This window comes from Salvelinus fontinalis, chromosome 8 (assembly GCF_029448725.1).
Source record: "Salvelinus fontinalis isolate EN_2023a chromosome 8, ASM2944872v1, whole genome shotgun sequence".
NCBI classification, from domain to species: Eukaryota; Metazoa; Chordata; class Actinopteri; order Salmoniformes; family Salmonidae; genus Salvelinus; species Salvelinus fontinalis.
Window position 1 is genome coordinate 49,846,679 of NC_074672.1, and position 18,075 is coordinate 49,864,753.

Sequence of the window (18,075 nt, forward strand, 5' to 3'; positions counted from 1 at the left end):
CCCCCTTTCCTCTTCCCCCTCTCCCCTTCTCTCCTTCCCCCTTCCCTCTTCCCCCTCCTCTCCTTCCCCCTTTCCTCTTCCCCCTCTCCCCTTCTCTCCTTCCCCCTTTCCTCTTCCCCCTCTCCCCTTCTCTCCTTCCCCCTTTCCTCTTCCCCCTCTCCCCTCCTCTCCTTCCCCCTTTCCTCTTCCCCCTCTCCCCTTCTCTCCTTCCCCCTTTCCTCTTCCCCCTCTCCCCTTCTCTCCTTCCCCCTTTCCTCTTCCCCCTCTCCCCTTCTCTCCTTCCCCCTTTCCTCTTCCCCCTCTCCCCTTCTCTCCTTCCCCCTTTCCTCTTCCCCCTCTCCCCTTCTCTCCTTCCCCCTTTCCTCTTCCCCCTCTCCCCTTCTCTCCTTCCCCCTTTCCTCTTCCCCCTCTCCCCTTCTCTCCTTCCCCCTTTCCTCTTCCCACCTCTCCCCTTCTCTCCTTCCCCCTTTCCTCTTCCCCCTCTCCCCTTCTCTCCTTCCTCCTTTCCTCTTCCCACCTCTCCCCTTCTCTCCTTCCCCCTTTCCTCTTCCCCCTTCTCTCCTTCCCCCTTCCCTCTTCCCCCTCTCCCCTTCTCTCCTTCCCCCTTTCCTCTCCCCTTCTCTCCTTCCCCCTTTCCTCTTCCCCCTCTCCCCTTCTCTCCTTCCTCCTTTCCTCTTCCCACCTCTCCCCTTCTCTCCTTCCCCCTTTCCTCTTCCCCCTTCTCTCCTTCCCCCTTTCCTCTTCCCCCTCTCCCCTTCTCTCCTTCCCCCTTTCCTCTTCCCCCTCTCCCCTTCTCTCCTTCCTCCTTTCCTCTTCCCACCTCTCCCCTTCTCTCCTTCCCCCTTTCCTCTTCCCACCTCTCCCCTTCTCTCCTTCCCCCTTTCCTCTTCCCCCTTCTCTCCTTCCCCCTTTCCTCTTCCCCCTCTCCCCTCCTCTCCTTCCCCCTTCCCCCCTCTCCCCTCCTCTCCTTCCCCCTTCCCACCTCTCCCCTTCTCTCCTTCCCCCTTTCCTCTTCCCCCTCTCCCCTCCTCTCCTTCCCCCTTCCCCCCTCTCCCCTTCTCTCCTTCCCCCTTTCCTCTTCCCCCTCTCCCCTCCTCTCCTTCCCCCTTCCCACCTCTCCCCTCCTCTCCTTCCCCCTTTCCTCTCCCCCCTCTCCCCTCCTCTCCTTCCCCCTTTCCTCTTCCCCCTCTCCCCTTCTCTCCTTCCCCCTCTCCCCTTCTCTCCTTCCCCCTTTCCTCTTCCCCCTCTCCCCTCCTCTCCTTCCCCCTTTCCTCTTCCCCCTCTCCCCTCCTCTCCTTCCCCCTTCCCCCTCTCCCCTCCTCTCCTTCCCCCTTTCCTCTTCCCCCTTCTCTCCTTCCCCCTTTCCTCTTCCACCTCTCCCCTTCTCTCCTTCCCCCTTTCCTCTTCCCCCTCTCCCCTTCTCTCCTTCCCCCTTTCCTCTTCCCCCCTCTCCCCTTCTCTCCTTCCCCCTTTCCTCTTCCCCCTCTCCCCTCCTCTCCTTCCCTCTTCCCCCCTCTCCCCTCCTCTCCTTCCCCCTCCTCTCCTTCCCCCTCTCCCCTCCTCTCCTTCCCCCTCCTCTCCTTCCCCCTCTCCCCTCCTCTCCTTCTCCTGTAGATGCGTGTAGTCAATGCCTTCCGTACCAACGTGTACGAGACCCGAGAGAAAACGGAATCGCGGAACTCCATCCATAACTTCATGGCTCACCCAGAATTCCTGATCAATGACCTCATTCACAACATCCCTCTGATCGACGACACAGACATCGACGAGGAGTCAGAGCTGAGTCGATACCAGCACCACCTCCACCCCGCCCTCCGCAAGCCCCCTCCACCCCCCGCCCAGCCCCCCTCCTCCTCCCGCTCCCGCCCGCCAAGGCCCTACCGACAACACAGTCTCCCCGTCACCCCTACCAACATAAACAACAACGCAACACTGGTCACCTTTGGCAACACAAACAACAAGGCTGTCTCACCAGGCAACCGATGCATCAATTATGAAGTTGCAACCAGAGCTACAACTGCGCTAGGGGTAACAGGCTCCTAGCCCCCTCCTCCTGTCCTCCTCCTCTACTGCTTTCAGACATCCTTATAACTCATGGACAGATGCAGGCAGGAAAGGACAGACAGACTGACAGGCAGGAGAGGAGAGAGAGAGGCAGACAGGGAGAAGAGACAATAGACAGACGTTTCAAAGGAGAACATTTTTTCACCATCAGAGAGGAGGGGTGTAAAAGGAGTCTAGGTTCTGACTGGAGGGAGAAGTTAAGCCCTTCCTTCCTGCCTCTTTTCTTATCGCTATGACCAGGCTACTATACCACAGGAGAGAGGAGGAGTGATCTGCTATGACCAGGCTACTATACCACAGGAGAGAGGAGGAGTGATCTGCTATGACCAGGCTACTATACCACAGGAGCGAGGAGGAGTGATCTGATATGACCAGGCTACTATACCACAGGAGAGAGGAGGAGTGATCTGCTATGACCAGGCTACTATACCACAGGAGAGAGGAGGAGTGATCTGCTATGACCAGGCTACTATACCACAGGAGAGAGGAGGAGTGATCTGCTATGACCAGGCTACTATACCACAGGAGAGAGGAGGAGTGATCTGCTATGACCAGGCTACTATACCACAGGAGAGAGGAGGAGTGATCTGCTATGACCAGGCTACTATACCACAGGAGAGAGGAGGAGTGATCTGCTATGACCAGGCTACTATACCACAGGAGAGAGGAGGAGTGATCTGCTATGACCAGGCTACTATACCACAGGAGAGAGGAGGAGTGATCTGCTATGACCAGGCTACTATACCACAGGAGAGAGGAGGAGTGATCTGCTATGACCAGGCTACTATACCACAGGAGAGAGGAGGAGTGATCTGCTATGACCAGGCTACTATACCACAGGAGAGAGGAGGAGTGATCTGCTATGACCAGGCTACTATACCACAGGAGAGAGGAGGAGTGATCTGCTATGACCAGGCTACTATACCACAGGAGAGAGGAGGAGTGATCTGCTATGACCAGGCTACTATACCACAGGAGAGAGGAGGAGTGATCTGCTATGACCAGGCTACTATACCACAGGAGAGAGGAGGAGTGATCTGCTATGACCAGGCTACTATACCACAGGAGAGAGGAGGAGTGATCTGCTATGACCAGGCTACTATACCACAGGAGAGAGGAGGAGTGATCTGCTATGACCAGGCTACTATACCACAGGAGAGAGGAGGAGTGATCTGCTATGACCAGGCTACTATACCACAGGAGAGAGGAGGAGTGATCTGCTATGACCAGGCTACTATACCACAGGAGAGAGGAGGAGTGATCTGCTATGACCAGGCTACTATACCACAGGAGAGAGGAGGAGTGATCTGCTATGACCAGGCTACTATACCACAGGAGAGAGGAGGAGTGATCTGCTATGACCAGGCTACTATACCACAGGAGAGAGGAGGAGTGATCTGCTATGACCAGGCTACTATACCACAGGAGAGAGGAGGAGTGATCTGCTATGACCAGGCTACTATACCACAGGAGAGAGGAGGAGTGATCTGCTATGACCAGGCTACTATACCACAGGAGAGAGGAGGAGTGATCTGCTATGACCAGGCTACTATACCACAGGAGAGAGGAGGAGTGATCTGCTATGACCAGGCTACTATACCACAGGAGAGAGGAGGAGTGATCTGCTATGACCAGGCTACTATACCACAGGAGAGAGGAGGAGTGATCTGCTATGACCAGGCTACTATACCACAGGAGAGAGGAGTGATCGGACATTACACAACTCTACAGAAAAACTCTGCAACAAAACTCAGACACTTTTCCCCCCTCATCTCCTTCCCTCCTCCTCTCCTCTACTGCTCCAGTCAAACTCTTACAATACAGCGGTGGATCAACAGGATCCTGGGCTGACAGGGGGGCGGAGTAACTCTGTTTTTTATTGATGATTAGTACAACCCAGGGGAAAACAGCTGCCTGCTCTTTCAAGGCCGACCGGGGTACTGCAGGCAATGTTTTCAGAAAGCAGGATCCACCATTATAGTCAATGGGAGTATGACGATCATCGTGGGCAATATTTGTGGATATACCATATTTTTTCTACCACAATCATTGTACCAATACTTGCTTCTATTTCACCTGATGTATGTCCTTGAACCGATTATTTAAAAATTGCGCACAGAAGAAGTTATAAGGATAATATGCAGCCTGCAGTACCCCGGGTCAGCCTATAAGAGGGGGCAGAACTGAGCTAGCCTGCAGTACCCCAGGTCAGCCTTCAAGAGGGGGCAGAACTGAGCTAGCCTGCAGTACCCCAGGTCAGCCTACAAGAGGGGGCAGAACTGAGCTAGCCTGCAGTACCCCAGGTCAGCCTTCAAGAGGGGGCAGAACTGAGCTAGCCTGCAGTACCCCAGGTCAGCCTACAAGAGGGGGCAGAACTGAGCTAGCCTGCAGTACCACAGGTCAGCCTTCAAGAGGGGGCAGAACTGAGCTAGCCTGCAGTACCCCAGGTCAGCCTACAAGAGGGGGCAGAACTGAGCTAGCCTGCAGTACCCCAGGTCAGCCTTCAAGAGGGGGCAGAACTGAGCTAGCCTGCAGTACCCCAGGTCAGCCTACAAGAGGGGGCAGAACTGACCTAGCCTGCAGTACCCCAGGTAAGCCTTCAAGAGGGGGCAGATCTGAGCTAGCCTGCAAAGCGTTTTTTTATCCACGCCAAACTTGGTGCAAAAGCATGCCCACGAGTAACCTAGCAACATTCTAAGCTGCGCTGATTGGTCAGAGTTCGGACCTTCCCTGTGACTAAATGAACGTGAGAGAGGAAGAACGCTAGAGGGGGAATCCCCGCAGATGGGAAGTTCTGAGTTTGCTCATGCCTGCCATGCCACTAGCAAAAACTGTGGCCCCGTCCAATGATACCCCCGGGCAGGGCCAACCAGGCAGAATATAACCTCTCCAACGATACCCCCGGATAGGGCCAACCAGGCAGAATATAACCCCACCCACTTTGCCAAAGCACAGCCCCCACACCACGAGAGGGATATCAACAGACCACCAACTTACTACCCTGAGACAAGGCTGAGTATAGTCCCCACACCACTAGAGAGATATCAACAGACCACTAACTTACTACCCTGAGACAAGGCTGAGTATAGTCCCCACACCACTAGAGGGATATCAACAGACCACCAACTTACTACCCTGAGACAAGGCTGAGTATAGTCCCCACACCACTAGAGAGATATCAACAGACCACTAACTTACTACCCTGAGACAAGGCTGAGTATAGTCCCCACACCACTAGAGGGATATCAACAGACCACCAACTTACTACCCTGAGACAAGGCTGAGTATAGTCCCCACACCACTAGAGGGATATCAACAGACCACTAACTTACTACCCTGAGACAAGGCTGAGTATAGACCCCACACCACTAGAGGGATATCAACAGACCCCTAACTTACTACCCTGAGACAAGGCTGAGTATAGCCCCCACACCACTAGAGGGATATCAACAGACCACTAACTTACTACCCTGAGACAAGGCTGAGTATAGTCCCCACACCACTAGAGGGATATCAACAGACCACTAACTTACTACCCTGAGACAAGGCTGAGTATAGTCCCCACACCACTAGAGGGATATCAACAGACCACCAACTTACTACCCTGAGACAAGGCTGAGTATAGTCCCCACACCACTAGAGGGATATCAACAGACCACCAACTTACTACCCTGAGACAAGGCTGAGTATAGTCCCCACACCACTAGAGGGATATCAACAGACCACTAACTTACTACCCTGAGACCAGGCTGAGTATAGTCCCCACACCACTAGAGGGATATCAACAGACCACCAACTTACTACCCTGAGACAAGGCTGAGTATAGTCCCCACACCACTAGAGGGATATCAACAGACCACTAACTTACTACCCTGAGACAAGGCTGAGTATAGTCCCCACACCACTAGAGGGATATCAACAGACCACCAACTTACTACCCTGAGACAAGGCTGAGTATAGTCCCCACACCACTAGAGGGATATCAACAGACCACCAACTTACTACCCTGAGACAAGGCTGAGTATAGTCCCCACACCACTAGAGGGATATCAACAGACCACCAACTTACTACCCTGAGACAAGGCTGAGTATAGTCCCCACACCACTAGAGAGATATCAACAGACCACCAACTTACTACCCTGAGACAAGGCTGAGTATAGTCCCCACACCACTAGAGGGATATCAACAGACCACTAACTTACTACCCTGAGACAAGGCTGAGTATAGTCCCCACACCACTAGAGAGATATCAACAGACCCCTAACTTACTACCCTGAGACAAGGCTGAGTATAGTCCCCACACCACTAGAGGGATATCAACAGACCACCAACTTACTACCCTGAGACAAGGCTGAGTATAGTCCCCACACCACTAGAGGGATATCAACAGACCACCAACTTACTACCCTGAGACAAGGCTGAGTATAGCCCCCACACCACTAGAGGGATATCAACAGACCACTAACTTACTACCCTGAGACAAGGCTGAGTATAGTCCCCACACCACTAGAGGGATATCAACAGACCACCAACTTGCTACCCTGAGACAAGGCTGAGTATAGTCCCCACACCACTAGAGGGATATCAACAGACCACCAACTTACTACCCTGAGACAAGGCTGAGTATAGTCCCCACACCACTAGAGGGATATCAACAGACCACTAACTTACTACCCTGAGACAAGGCTGAGTATAGTCCCCACACCACTAGAGGGATATCAACAGACCACCAACTTACTACCCTGAGACAAGGCTGAGTATAGTCCCCACACCACTAGAGGGATATCAACAGACCACCAACTTACTACCCTGAGACAAGGCTGAGTATAGTCCCCACACCACTAGAGGGATATCAACAGACCACCAACTTACTACCCTGAGACAAGGCTGAGTATAGTCCCCACACCACTAAAGGAATATCAACAGACCACTAACTTACTACCCTGAGACAAGGCTGAGTATAGTCCCCACACCACTAGACGGATATCAACAGACCACTAACTTGCTACCCTGAGACAAGGCTGAGTATAGTCCCCACACCACTAGAGGGATATCAACAGACCACCAACTTACTACCCTGAGACAAGGCTGAGTATAGTCCCCACACCACTAGAGAGATATCAACAGACCACCAACTTACTACCCTGAGACAAGGCTGAGTATAGTCCCCACACCACTAGAGGGATATCAACAGACCACTAACTTACTACCCTGAGACAAGGCTGAGTATAGTCCCCACACCACTAGAGGGATATCAACAGACCACTAACTTACTACCCTGAGACAAGGCTGAGTATAGTCCCCACACCACTAGAGGGATATCAACAGACCACTAACTTACTACCCTGAGACAAGGCTGAGTATAGTCCCCACACCACTAGAGGGATATCAACAGACCACTAACTTACTACCCTGAGATAAGGCTGAGTATAGTCCCCACACCACTAGAGGGATATCAACAGACCACCAACTTACTACCCTGAGACAAGGCTGAGTATAGTCCCCACACCACTAGAGGGATATCAACAGACCACTAACTTACTACCCTGAGACAAGGCTGAGTATAGTCCCCACACCACTAGAGGGATATCAACAGACCACCAACTTACTACCCTGAGACAAGGCTGAGTATAGTCCCCACACCACTAGAGGGATATCAACAGACCACCAACTTACTACCCTGAGACAAGGCTGAGTATAGTCCCCACACCACTAGAGGGATATCAACAGACCACCAACTTACTACCCTGAGACAAGGCTGAGTATAGTCCCCACACCACTAGAGGGATATCAACAGACCACCAACTTACTACCCTGAGACAAGGCTGAGTATAGTCCCCACACCACTAGAGGGATATCAACAGACCACCAACTTACTACCCTGAGACAAGGCTGAGTATAGTCCCCACACCACTAGAGGGATATCAACAGACCACTAACTTACTACCCTGAGACAAGGCTGAGTATAGTCCCCACACCACTAGAGGGATATTAACAGACCACCAACTTACTACCCTGAGACAAGGCTGAGTATAGTCCCCACACCACTAGAGGGATATCAACAGACCACTAACTTACTACCCTGAGACAAGGCTGAGTATAGTCCCCACACCACTAGAGGGATATCAACAGACCACCAACTTACTACCCTGAGACAAGGCTGAGTATAGTCCCCACACCACTAGAGGGATATCAACAGACCACCAACTTACTACCCTGAGACAAGGCTGAGTATAGTCCCCACACCACTAGAGGGATATCAACAGACCCCTAACTTACTACCCTGAGACAAGGCTGAGTATAGTCCCCACACCACTAGAGGGATATTAACAGACCACCAACTTGCTACCCTGAGACAAGGCTGAGTATAGTCCCCACACCACTAGAGGGATATCAACAGACCACCAACTTACTACCCTGAGACAAGGCTGAGTGTAGTCCCCACACCACTAGAGGGATATCAACAGACCACCAACTTGCTACCCTGAGACAAGGCTGAGTATAGTCCCCACACCACTAGAGGGATATCAACAGACCACCAACTTACTACCCTGAGACAAGGCTGAGTATAGTCCCCACACCACTAGAGGGATATCAACAGACCACTAACTTACTACCCTGAGACAAGGCTGAGTATAGTCCCCACACCACTAGAGGGATATCAACAGACCACCAACTTACTACCCTGAGACAAGGCTGAGTATAGTCCCCACACCACTAGAGGGATATCAACAGACCACCAACTTACTACCCTGAGACAAGGCTGAGTATAGTCCCCACACCACTAGAGGGATATCAACAGACCACCAACTTACTACCCTGAGACAAGGCTGAGTATAGTCCCCACACCACTAAAGGAATATCAACAGACCACTAACTTACTACCCTGAGACAAGGCTGAGTATAGTCCCCACACCACTAGAGGGATATCAACAGACCACCAACTTACTACCCTGAGACAAGGCTGAGTATAGTCCCCACACCACTAGAGGGATATCAACAGACCACCAACTTACTACCCTGAGACAAGGCTGAGTATAGTCCCCACACCACTAGAGGGATATCAACAGACCACCAACTTACTACCCTGAGACAAGGCTGAGTGTAGTCCCCACAACACTAGAGGGATATCAACAGACCACCAACTTACTACCCTGAGACAAGGCTGAGTATAGTCCCCACACCACTAGAGGGATATCAACAGACCACCAACTTACTACCCTGAGACAAGGCTGAGTATAGTCCCCACACCACTAGAGGGATATCAACAGACCACTAACTTACTACCCTGAGACAAGGCTGAGTATAGTCCCCACACCACTAGAGGGATATTAACAGACCACCAACTTACTACCCTGAGACAAGGCTGAGTATAGTCCCCACACCACTAGAGGGATATCAACAGACCACTAACTTACTACCCTGAGACAAGGCTGAGTATAGTCCCCACACCACTAGAGGGATATCAACAGACCACCAACTTACTACCCTGAGACAAGGCTGAGTATAGTCCCCACACCACTAGAGGGATATCAACAGACCACCAACTTACTACCCTGAGACAAGGCTGAGTATAGTCCCCACACCACTAGAGGGATATCAACAGACCCCTAACTTACTACCCTGAGACAAGGCTGAGTATAGTCCCCACACCACTAGAGGGATATTAACAGACCACCAACTTGCTACCCTGAGACAAGGCTGAGTATAGTCCCCACACCACTAGAGGGATATCAACAGACCACCAACTTACTACCCTGAGACAAGGCTGAGTGTAGTCCCCACACCACTAGAGGGATATCAACAGACCACCAACCTACTACTACCCTTAGACAAGGCTGAGTATAGTCCCCACACCACTAGAGGGATATCAACAGACCACCAACTTGCTACCCTGAGACAAGGCTGAGTATAGTCCCCACACCACTAGAGGGATATCAACAGACCACCAACCTACTACTACCCTTAGACAAGGCTGAGTATAGTCCCCACACCACTAGACGGATATCAACAGACCACTAACTTGCTACCCTGAGACAAGGCTGAGTATAGTCCCCACACCACTAGAGGGATATCAACAGACCACGAACTTACTACCCTGAGACAAGGCTGAGTATAGTCCCCACACCACTAGAGGGATATCAACAGACCACCAACTTACTACCCTGAGACAAGGCTGAGTAAAGCCCACGAAGACTGCAGTCCTTTCATAAACACTTGGATAACCACACTAAGCTAACGCTAGACACACTACTACACAGCCTCCGCCCAATCGGCATTGTAAGATAGCGATAACACTATATATACTTCACAGCTTACTTACCTCCCCCAACCCACCCCTGTCTCAGCCTCCGGTATCTATGCTGCTATAGTCTATGTGCTAGGGGGCTAGGGTCAGTCTGTTCTATCTGGAGTAATGCAACTTCATATCCAAATTCTGGAAAATGCAAGGCAATGTTTTGTTTTGGTGGGGATTCCCTCTATCATTCTTCCTTCTCTCACACGTCTTCGTACAACCAACTCTGACCAATCAGCTTAGCTTTGAATGTTGTTACGTTTCTCGTGGGCGTAGTTTTGCACCTAGTTTGGCGTGGATAAAAAGGAGACGTCTGCAACGTCACTTCCTAGTGTGGCTAAAACTGAGCAACGTTTCCATGAAGGAAGATTGCGCCACACTGAACACAACACTTCCTGATCTTCAGACATCACACAGGGTGAAGTCATCGATGGCTCCATCCATTCTTTTTACACTCTATGATACAACCACCACTACTACGGTTACTATGACTACCATCGTCATCACCATGGTTACTACTCTGAAATCGCTACTTTCACTGCTATGGTTTACGTATAAGCTTTAAAATGTGTTCTATATTTATTTATATCTCATGGAAGTTTTTTCTGTTGTTTTGATTTGATTTATTGTCCACAAAGAGGGGGTGTTTTCACAATTCATCTGATTGATTTATTGTCTTCAAAGAGGGGGTGTTTTCACAATTCATCTGATTGATTTATTGTCTTCAAAGAGAGGGGGTGATTTCACAATTCATCTGATTGATTTATTGTCTTCAAAGAGAGGGGGTGATTTCACAATTCATCTGATTGATTTATTGTCTTCAAAGAGAGGGGGTGTTTTCACAATTCATCTGATTGATTTATTGTCTTCAAAGAGAGGGGGTGATTTCACAATTCATCTGATTGATTTATTGTCTTCAAAGAGAGGGGGTGTTTTCACAATTCATCTGATTGATTTAATCCTTCAATATTCTCTTTCTTCTTTTTCATTATTTTATCAATATTTCTCTCTGTGTCTACGTGTCTTGTCTGTCCTGAAAAAGAGAAACCAATATATTTTTTAAACTGTACAGACAAGGATAGGATCTAATAGGAGTTAACAGTACATCTGAAAATACCTACAAAAACATTCAAAAAGATCTACAAGTTCTGGCAAGAGCATCTGCTGACCCCTGGGCCCGGTTGCATCATCCGCTGACTTCTGACCCCTGGGCCCGGTTGCATCATCCGCTGACTTCTGACCCCTGGGCCCGGTTGCATCATCCGCTGACTTCTGACCCCTGGGCCCGGTTGCATCATCCGCTGACTTCTGACCCCTGGGCCCGGTTGCATCATCCGCTGACTTCTGACCCCTGGGCCCGGTTGCATCATCCGCTGACTTCTGACCCCCGGGCCCGGTTGCATCATCCGCTGACTTCTGACCCCCGGGCCCGGTTGCATCATCCGCTGACTTCTGACCCCTGGGCCCGGTTGCATCATCCGCTGACTTCTGACCCCTGGGCCCGGTTGCATAAAACATTATAAGTCCATTTTCCCCTTAAAAGTTCCTTAACTTTAAGTCATTTACACAAAACATTTTAAGGCAAATTTCCCCCTTAAATGAGGTGAAAAGGTTAAGGGTGCCCATGAGGTCCAGTACGTTCTGCATTCAGTATGGATATCAATGTAAACAGCATTCAGTCTGGATATCAATGTAAACAGCATTCAGTCTGGATATCAATGTAAACAGCATTCAGTCTGGATATCAATGTAAACAGCATTCAGTCTGGATATCAATGTAAACAGCATTCAGTATGGATATCAATGTAAACAGCATTCAGTCTGGATATCAATGTAAACAGCATTCAGTCTGGATATCAATGTAAACAGCATTCAGTCTGGATATCAATGTAAACAGCATTCAGTCTGGATATCAATGTAAACAGCATTCAGTCTGGATATCAATGTAAACAGCATTCAGTCTGGATATCAATGTAAACAGCATTCAGTCTGGATATCAATGTAAACAGCATTCAGTCTGGATATCAATGTTATCAGCATTCAGTCTGGATATCAATGTAAACAGCATTCAGTCTGGATATCAATGTAAACAGCATTCAGTCTGGATATCAATGTAAACAGCATTCAGTATGGATATCAATGTAAACAGCATTCAGTATGGATATCAATGTAAACAGCATTTGAGTAGGTAAATGTTGCTTTCCTCTACCTGGTTACAAAAGGAAAACCTCCACCAGCTAGCTAGGTAGCTAAATAATGGAATGTGCACAGGCCATGGCTACAAAGCTAGCTACAGTGCACTGAACAAAAATATAAATGCAACATACAACAATTTCAATGATTTTACTGAGTTACAGCTCATATAAGGAAATCTGTCAATTGAAATAAATTCATTAGGCCCTAACCTTTTGATGTCTCATGACTGGGGAGCCAGGCCCAGCCAATCAGAATATGTTTACAGACATTTACAGACCCCTGAGTTTCATCAGCTGTTGGGGTGGCTGGTCTCAGACGATCCCGCAGGTGAATAAGACGGATGTGGAGGTCCTGGGCTGGCGTGGTTACACGTGGTCTACGGTTGTGAGGCCGGTAGGACACGCTACCAAATTCTCTAAAACTACGTTGTAGAGATGGCTTATAGTAGAGAAATTAACATTTGGTGGATATTCTTGCAGTCAGCAGGCCAATTGCACACTCCCTTAAAACTTGAGATACCTGTGGCATTGTGTTTTGTGTTACAAAACTGTACATTTTAGTGGCCATTTATTGTCCCCAGCACAAGGTGCACCTGTGTAATGATCATGCTGTTGCATTAGCTTCTTGATATGCCACGCCTGTCAGGTGGATTGATTATCTTGGCAAAAGAGAAATGCTCACTAACAGGGATGTAAACAAATTTGTGCACAGAATTTGAGAGAAATAAGCTTTTTGTGCACATGGAAAATTTCTGGGATCTTTTATTTCAGCTCATGAAACATGGGTCCAGCGCTTTACATGTTGAGTTTATATTTTTGTTCAGTATAGCTCCCTACTCTGTCAGTTAGCTTACAGCTCCAGTTAGCTTACCTACTCTGTCAGTTAGCTTACAGTCCCCTACTCTGTCAGTTAGCTTACAGCTCCAATTAGTTTACAGTCCCCTACTCTGTCAGTTAGCTTACAGTCCCCTACTCTGTCAGTTAGCTTACAGTCCCCTACTCTGTCAGTTAGCTTACAGCTCCAATTAGTTTACAGTCCCCTACTCTGTCAGTTAGCTTACAGTTCCGTACTCTGTCAGTTAGCTTAAAGCTCCGTACTCTGTCAGTTAGCTTAAAGCTCCGTACTCTGTCAGTTAGCTTAAAGCTCCCTATTCTGTCAGTTAGCTTAAAGCTCCGTACTCTATCAGTTAGCTTAAAGCTCCGTACTCTGTCAGTTAGCTTAAAGCTCCGTACTCTGTCAGTTAGCTTAAAGCTCCGTACTCTGTCAGTTAGCTTAAAGCTCCGTACTCTGTCAGTTAGCTTAAAACTCCGTACTCTGTCAGTTAGCTTAAAACTCCGTACTCTGTCAGTTAGCTTAAAACTCCGTACTCTGTCAGTTAGCTTAAAGCTCCGTACTCTGTCAGTTAGCTTAAAGCTCCGTACTCTGTCAGTTAGCTTAAAGCTCCGTACTCTGTCAGTTAGCTTAAAGCTCCGTACTCTGTCAGTTAGCTTAAAGCTCCGTACTCTGTCAGTTAGCTTAAAGCTCCGTACTCTGTCAGTTAGCTTAAAGCTCCGTACTCTGTCAGTTAGCTTAAAGCTCCGTACTCTGTCAGTTAGCTTAAAGCTCCGTACTCTGTCAGTTAGCTTAAAGCTCCGTACTCTGTCAGTTAGCTTCCAGTTCCCTACTCTGTCAGTTAGCTTAAAGCTCCGTACTCTGTCAGTTAGCTTAAAGCTCCGTACTCTGTCAGTTAGCTTAAAGCTCCGTACTCTGTCAGTTAGCTTAAAGCTCCGTACTCTGTCAGTTAGCTTAAAGCTCCCTATTCTGCCAGTTAGCTTGATGTGCTAGAAAGCCATAGAAACCAGTTTAGAAAAAAGTTACTAAAATTAACATGTTTTATTATCTTCTGAATCAATTTGTTTCTCCGGTCTTGAATGTAAAAGTTATGGTTTGCGATGACACTTCAGTTAGTGAATCAGGTCATCTCCATGGTAACCAGAGACTCTTTCTGTCGTGCATGCCTTCAAACTACCGTAAAACTCTTAAATGATGCCCTTACCTAAGGAAATGTTTGACAGGCCCTATGCAACACACATTACGAATTTCCTTAGGTAAGGGGAAATTATTCCTTAAGGGAAACACTATGTTTTATGCAGCTGGGCCCTGAACCCTAATCCCTGACCCCACAGCTCCTCACTCTAACCCCTGACCTCTGACCTCTAACCCTAAACAACAGCTCTACCAGAGACGGAAAGGAAGCGAGACCCCCGCCCACCCACTCGCTGGTTTTGTCTGAGGTTTTTCTGGTTGAGCGCTGCCATACCAGTTATCATTGCCATTACAGTACTGCTGTTTGTCCTTCTTCCTCTCTAACCAGGAAGTGATTCAGACCAGGTGGCACCAGGTGAGTGGACTCCCTGGCCAGTCAGTGACATTAAAACTGAAGAGCGTCAGTGCTGCTGTGGACCTCGTAGGCTGAGGCTGAGAGTTGAATATCTCCACACAATATACCACCACACCATGCTATTACATACTATTACAGTCCGTTGTGTACCACACATAGACCATCTATAGCCATAGCATCATATTTGGCATAACATTCCATGACATCATAGAACATTCTAAACCCTCTCATCCCAGTGTTTCCCCTAACCAAGAGCCCTGCCTCGGCCCTGTAGCTATAGCAGTGGTAAAGGAGATACTACCTTCTAACCATCATATCATTCCCAGTGTTTCCCCCTAACCAAGAGTCCTGCCCGGCCCTGCAGCTATAGCAGTGGTAAAGGAGATACTACCTTCTAACCATCATATCATTCCCAGTGTTTCCCCCTAACCAAGAGTCCTGCCCCGGCCCTGCAGCTATAGCAGTGGTAAAGGAGATACTACCTTCTAACCATCATATCATTCCCAGTGTTTCCCCCTAACCAAGAGTCCTGCCCGGCCCTGCAGCTATAGCAGTGGTAAAGGAGATACTACCTTCTAACCATCATATCATTCCCAGTGTTTCCCCCTAACCAAGAGTCCTGCCCCGGCCCTGTAGCTATAGCAGTGGTAAAGGAGATACTACCTTCTAACCATCATATCATTCCCAGTGTTTCCCCCTAACCAAGAGTCCTGCCCCGGCCCTGCAGCTATAGCAGTGGTAAAGGAGATACTACCTTCTAACCATCATATCATTCCCAGTGTTTCCCCCTAACCAAGAGTCCTGCCCCGGCCCTGCAGCTATAGCAGTGGTATAGGAGATCATATCATTCCATGCCGATGGGTTGTCACTAGCTTCTATACCCATAATGTCATAAACCCGCCCATTTCTACAATTTCTCTCCTTAAAATTAGATTTTAAACCTAACCCTAATATTAACCACACTGCTAATCTTATGCCTAACGCTAACCTTACCTTAAGCTAATTTTTGTAGACAAATTTTACTTTGTGGCTGTGGAATCTGACTTTGTGGTTGTGGAATCTGACTTTGTGGCTGTGGAATCTGACTTTGTGGCTGTGGAATCTGACTTTGTGGCTGTGGAATCTGACTTTGTGGCTGTGGAATCTGACTTTGTGGCTGTGGAATCTGACTTTGTGGCTGTGGAATCTGACTTTGTGGCTGTGGAATCTGACTTTGTGGCTGTGGAATCTGACTTTGTGGCTGTGGAATCTGACTTTGTGGCTGTGGAATCTGACTTTGTGGCTGTGGAATCTGACTTTGTGGCTGTGGAATCTGACTTTGTGGCTGTTGAATCTGACTTTGTGGCTGTGGAATCTGACTTTGTGGCTGTAGAATCTGACTTTGTGGCTGTAGAATCTGACTTTGTGGCTGTGGAATCTGACTTTGTGGCTATAGAAGCTAGTGTAAACCAGGTAGACGCACCAGAGCGCCCTCTATGTCCCCCACTGATGACATCACGCCGCTGCTGCTGCTTCTGCTTCTGCTGCATGGCAACGCAACACACTCCCACAGCCAGGACCCTGGGTACTATATACATCAAACACACACACAGGTAGATGGTTGTCTCTGTGTGCTGAATTCCATCATGTTGCTATAATGTTCTTCACAGGAGAAGAGCAGGAAAATACACAATGTATAATAATATATTTATCACAGTTATAACAACTAGAGCTGCACTACTACTGTATATAATGAATAGTAACCCTATAAACGTCTTTAGTCCCAAAGAAGTTAGTAGGTTGATGTTCCTTTCTTTTTCTCATCTGTTGCTTTTTTTTATAAAAAAATGAACTAAATTATTATGATTATAATGATTATTATGATTAGTAGTGGTAGTATTTATGGTTATTATTACGATTGTTATTATTAATGATTATTATGATTAGTAGTGGTAGTATTTACGGTTATTATCATGATTGTTATTATTAATGATTATTATATTACTTGATCTGCTGTATTTTCTGTCTGTTAAACCAATAGTCTTTGCATCGCTACAAGAGTGGAGAGACCTGTCCTAAAACAACCTCTTGGACTACTCCCCCTGACCTGCTGCAGATACTAGGAGTAGTAGAGTTTAGTGCTTTCCATTACTCCCCCTGACCTGCTGCAGATACTGGGAGTAGTAGAGTTTAGTGCTTTCCATTACTCCCCCTGACCTGCTGCAGATACTAGGAGTAGTAGAGTTTAGTGCTTTCCATTACTCCCCCTGACCTGCAGCAGATACTGGGAGTAGTAGAGTTTAGTGCTTTCCATTACTCCCCCTGACCTGCTGCAGATACTGGGAGTAGTAGAGTTTAGTGCTTTCCATTACAGGACTACTTAGTGGACAGAAAATACAGCTGTCACTGTGCTACAAGGAAAACAAGTTTAAAATAAACAATGTTCAGAACAGTGAATATAATAAAGTTATTTGCCCGCTGAACACAATAATGTGATGATCTATCCGATGAGGGAACAGCTGTATCCTGTAGAATAACTGTATGGAGAGAAGACATGGCTGCTGGGTAAAAATAAACAAAGTATAATTCTCCTGGTGAACCACAGAGTCAACACACCGCTCAAATAAACTGTAGTCTATATAGAGAGTAGTTACTATACTGAACACTGGCCCAGAGTCTACACACAGCCCCACTGCTCAAACTGTAGTCTATATAGAGAGTAGTTACTATACTGAACACTGGCCCAGAGTCTACACACAGCCCCACTGCTCAAACTGTAGACTATATAGAGAGTAGTTATTATACTGAACACTGGCCCAGAGTCTACACACAGCCCCACTGCTCAAACTGTAGTCTATATAGAGAGTAGTTACTATACTGAACACTGGCCCAGAGTCTACACACAGCCCCACTGCTCAAACTGTAGTCTATATAGAGAGTAGTTACTATACTGAACACTGGCCCAGAGTCTACACACAGCCCCACTGCTCAAACTGTAGACTATATAGAGAGTAGTTATTATACTGAACACTGGCCCAGAGTCTACACACAGCCCCACTGCTCAAACTGTAGTCTATATAGAGAGTAGTTACTATACTGAACACTGGCCCAGAGTCTACACACAGCCCCACTGCTCAAACTGTAGTCTATATAGAGAGTA

At 48.1% G+C, this 18,075-nt stretch overlaps 2 protein-coding genes across 2 annotated transcripts in view; both read left to right on the forward strand.

Moving 5' to 3' along the window:
- LOC129861374 (plasma membrane calcium-transporting ATPase 2-like) overlaps positions 1-17,506 on the forward strand; it is a 168,137-nt gene extending 150,631 nt beyond the window's left edge. The window contains exon 26 of the mRNA XM_055932757.1: positions 1,615-17,506. Within this exon, the coding sequence (XP_055788732.1) occupies positions 1,615-2,043 (429 nt within the window). The 3' untranslated portion in view covers positions 2,044-17,506. The remainder of the gene's footprint in view (positions 1-1,614) is intronic.
- haus7 (HAUS augmin-like complex, subunit 7) overlaps positions 4,566-18,075 on the forward strand; it is an 81,358-nt gene continuing 67,848 nt past the window's right edge. The window contains exon 1 of the mRNA XM_055932759.1: positions 4,566-4,655. The gene's annotated coding sequence lies outside the window, so the exon portion shown is untranslated. The remainder of the gene's footprint in view (positions 4,656-18,075) is intronic.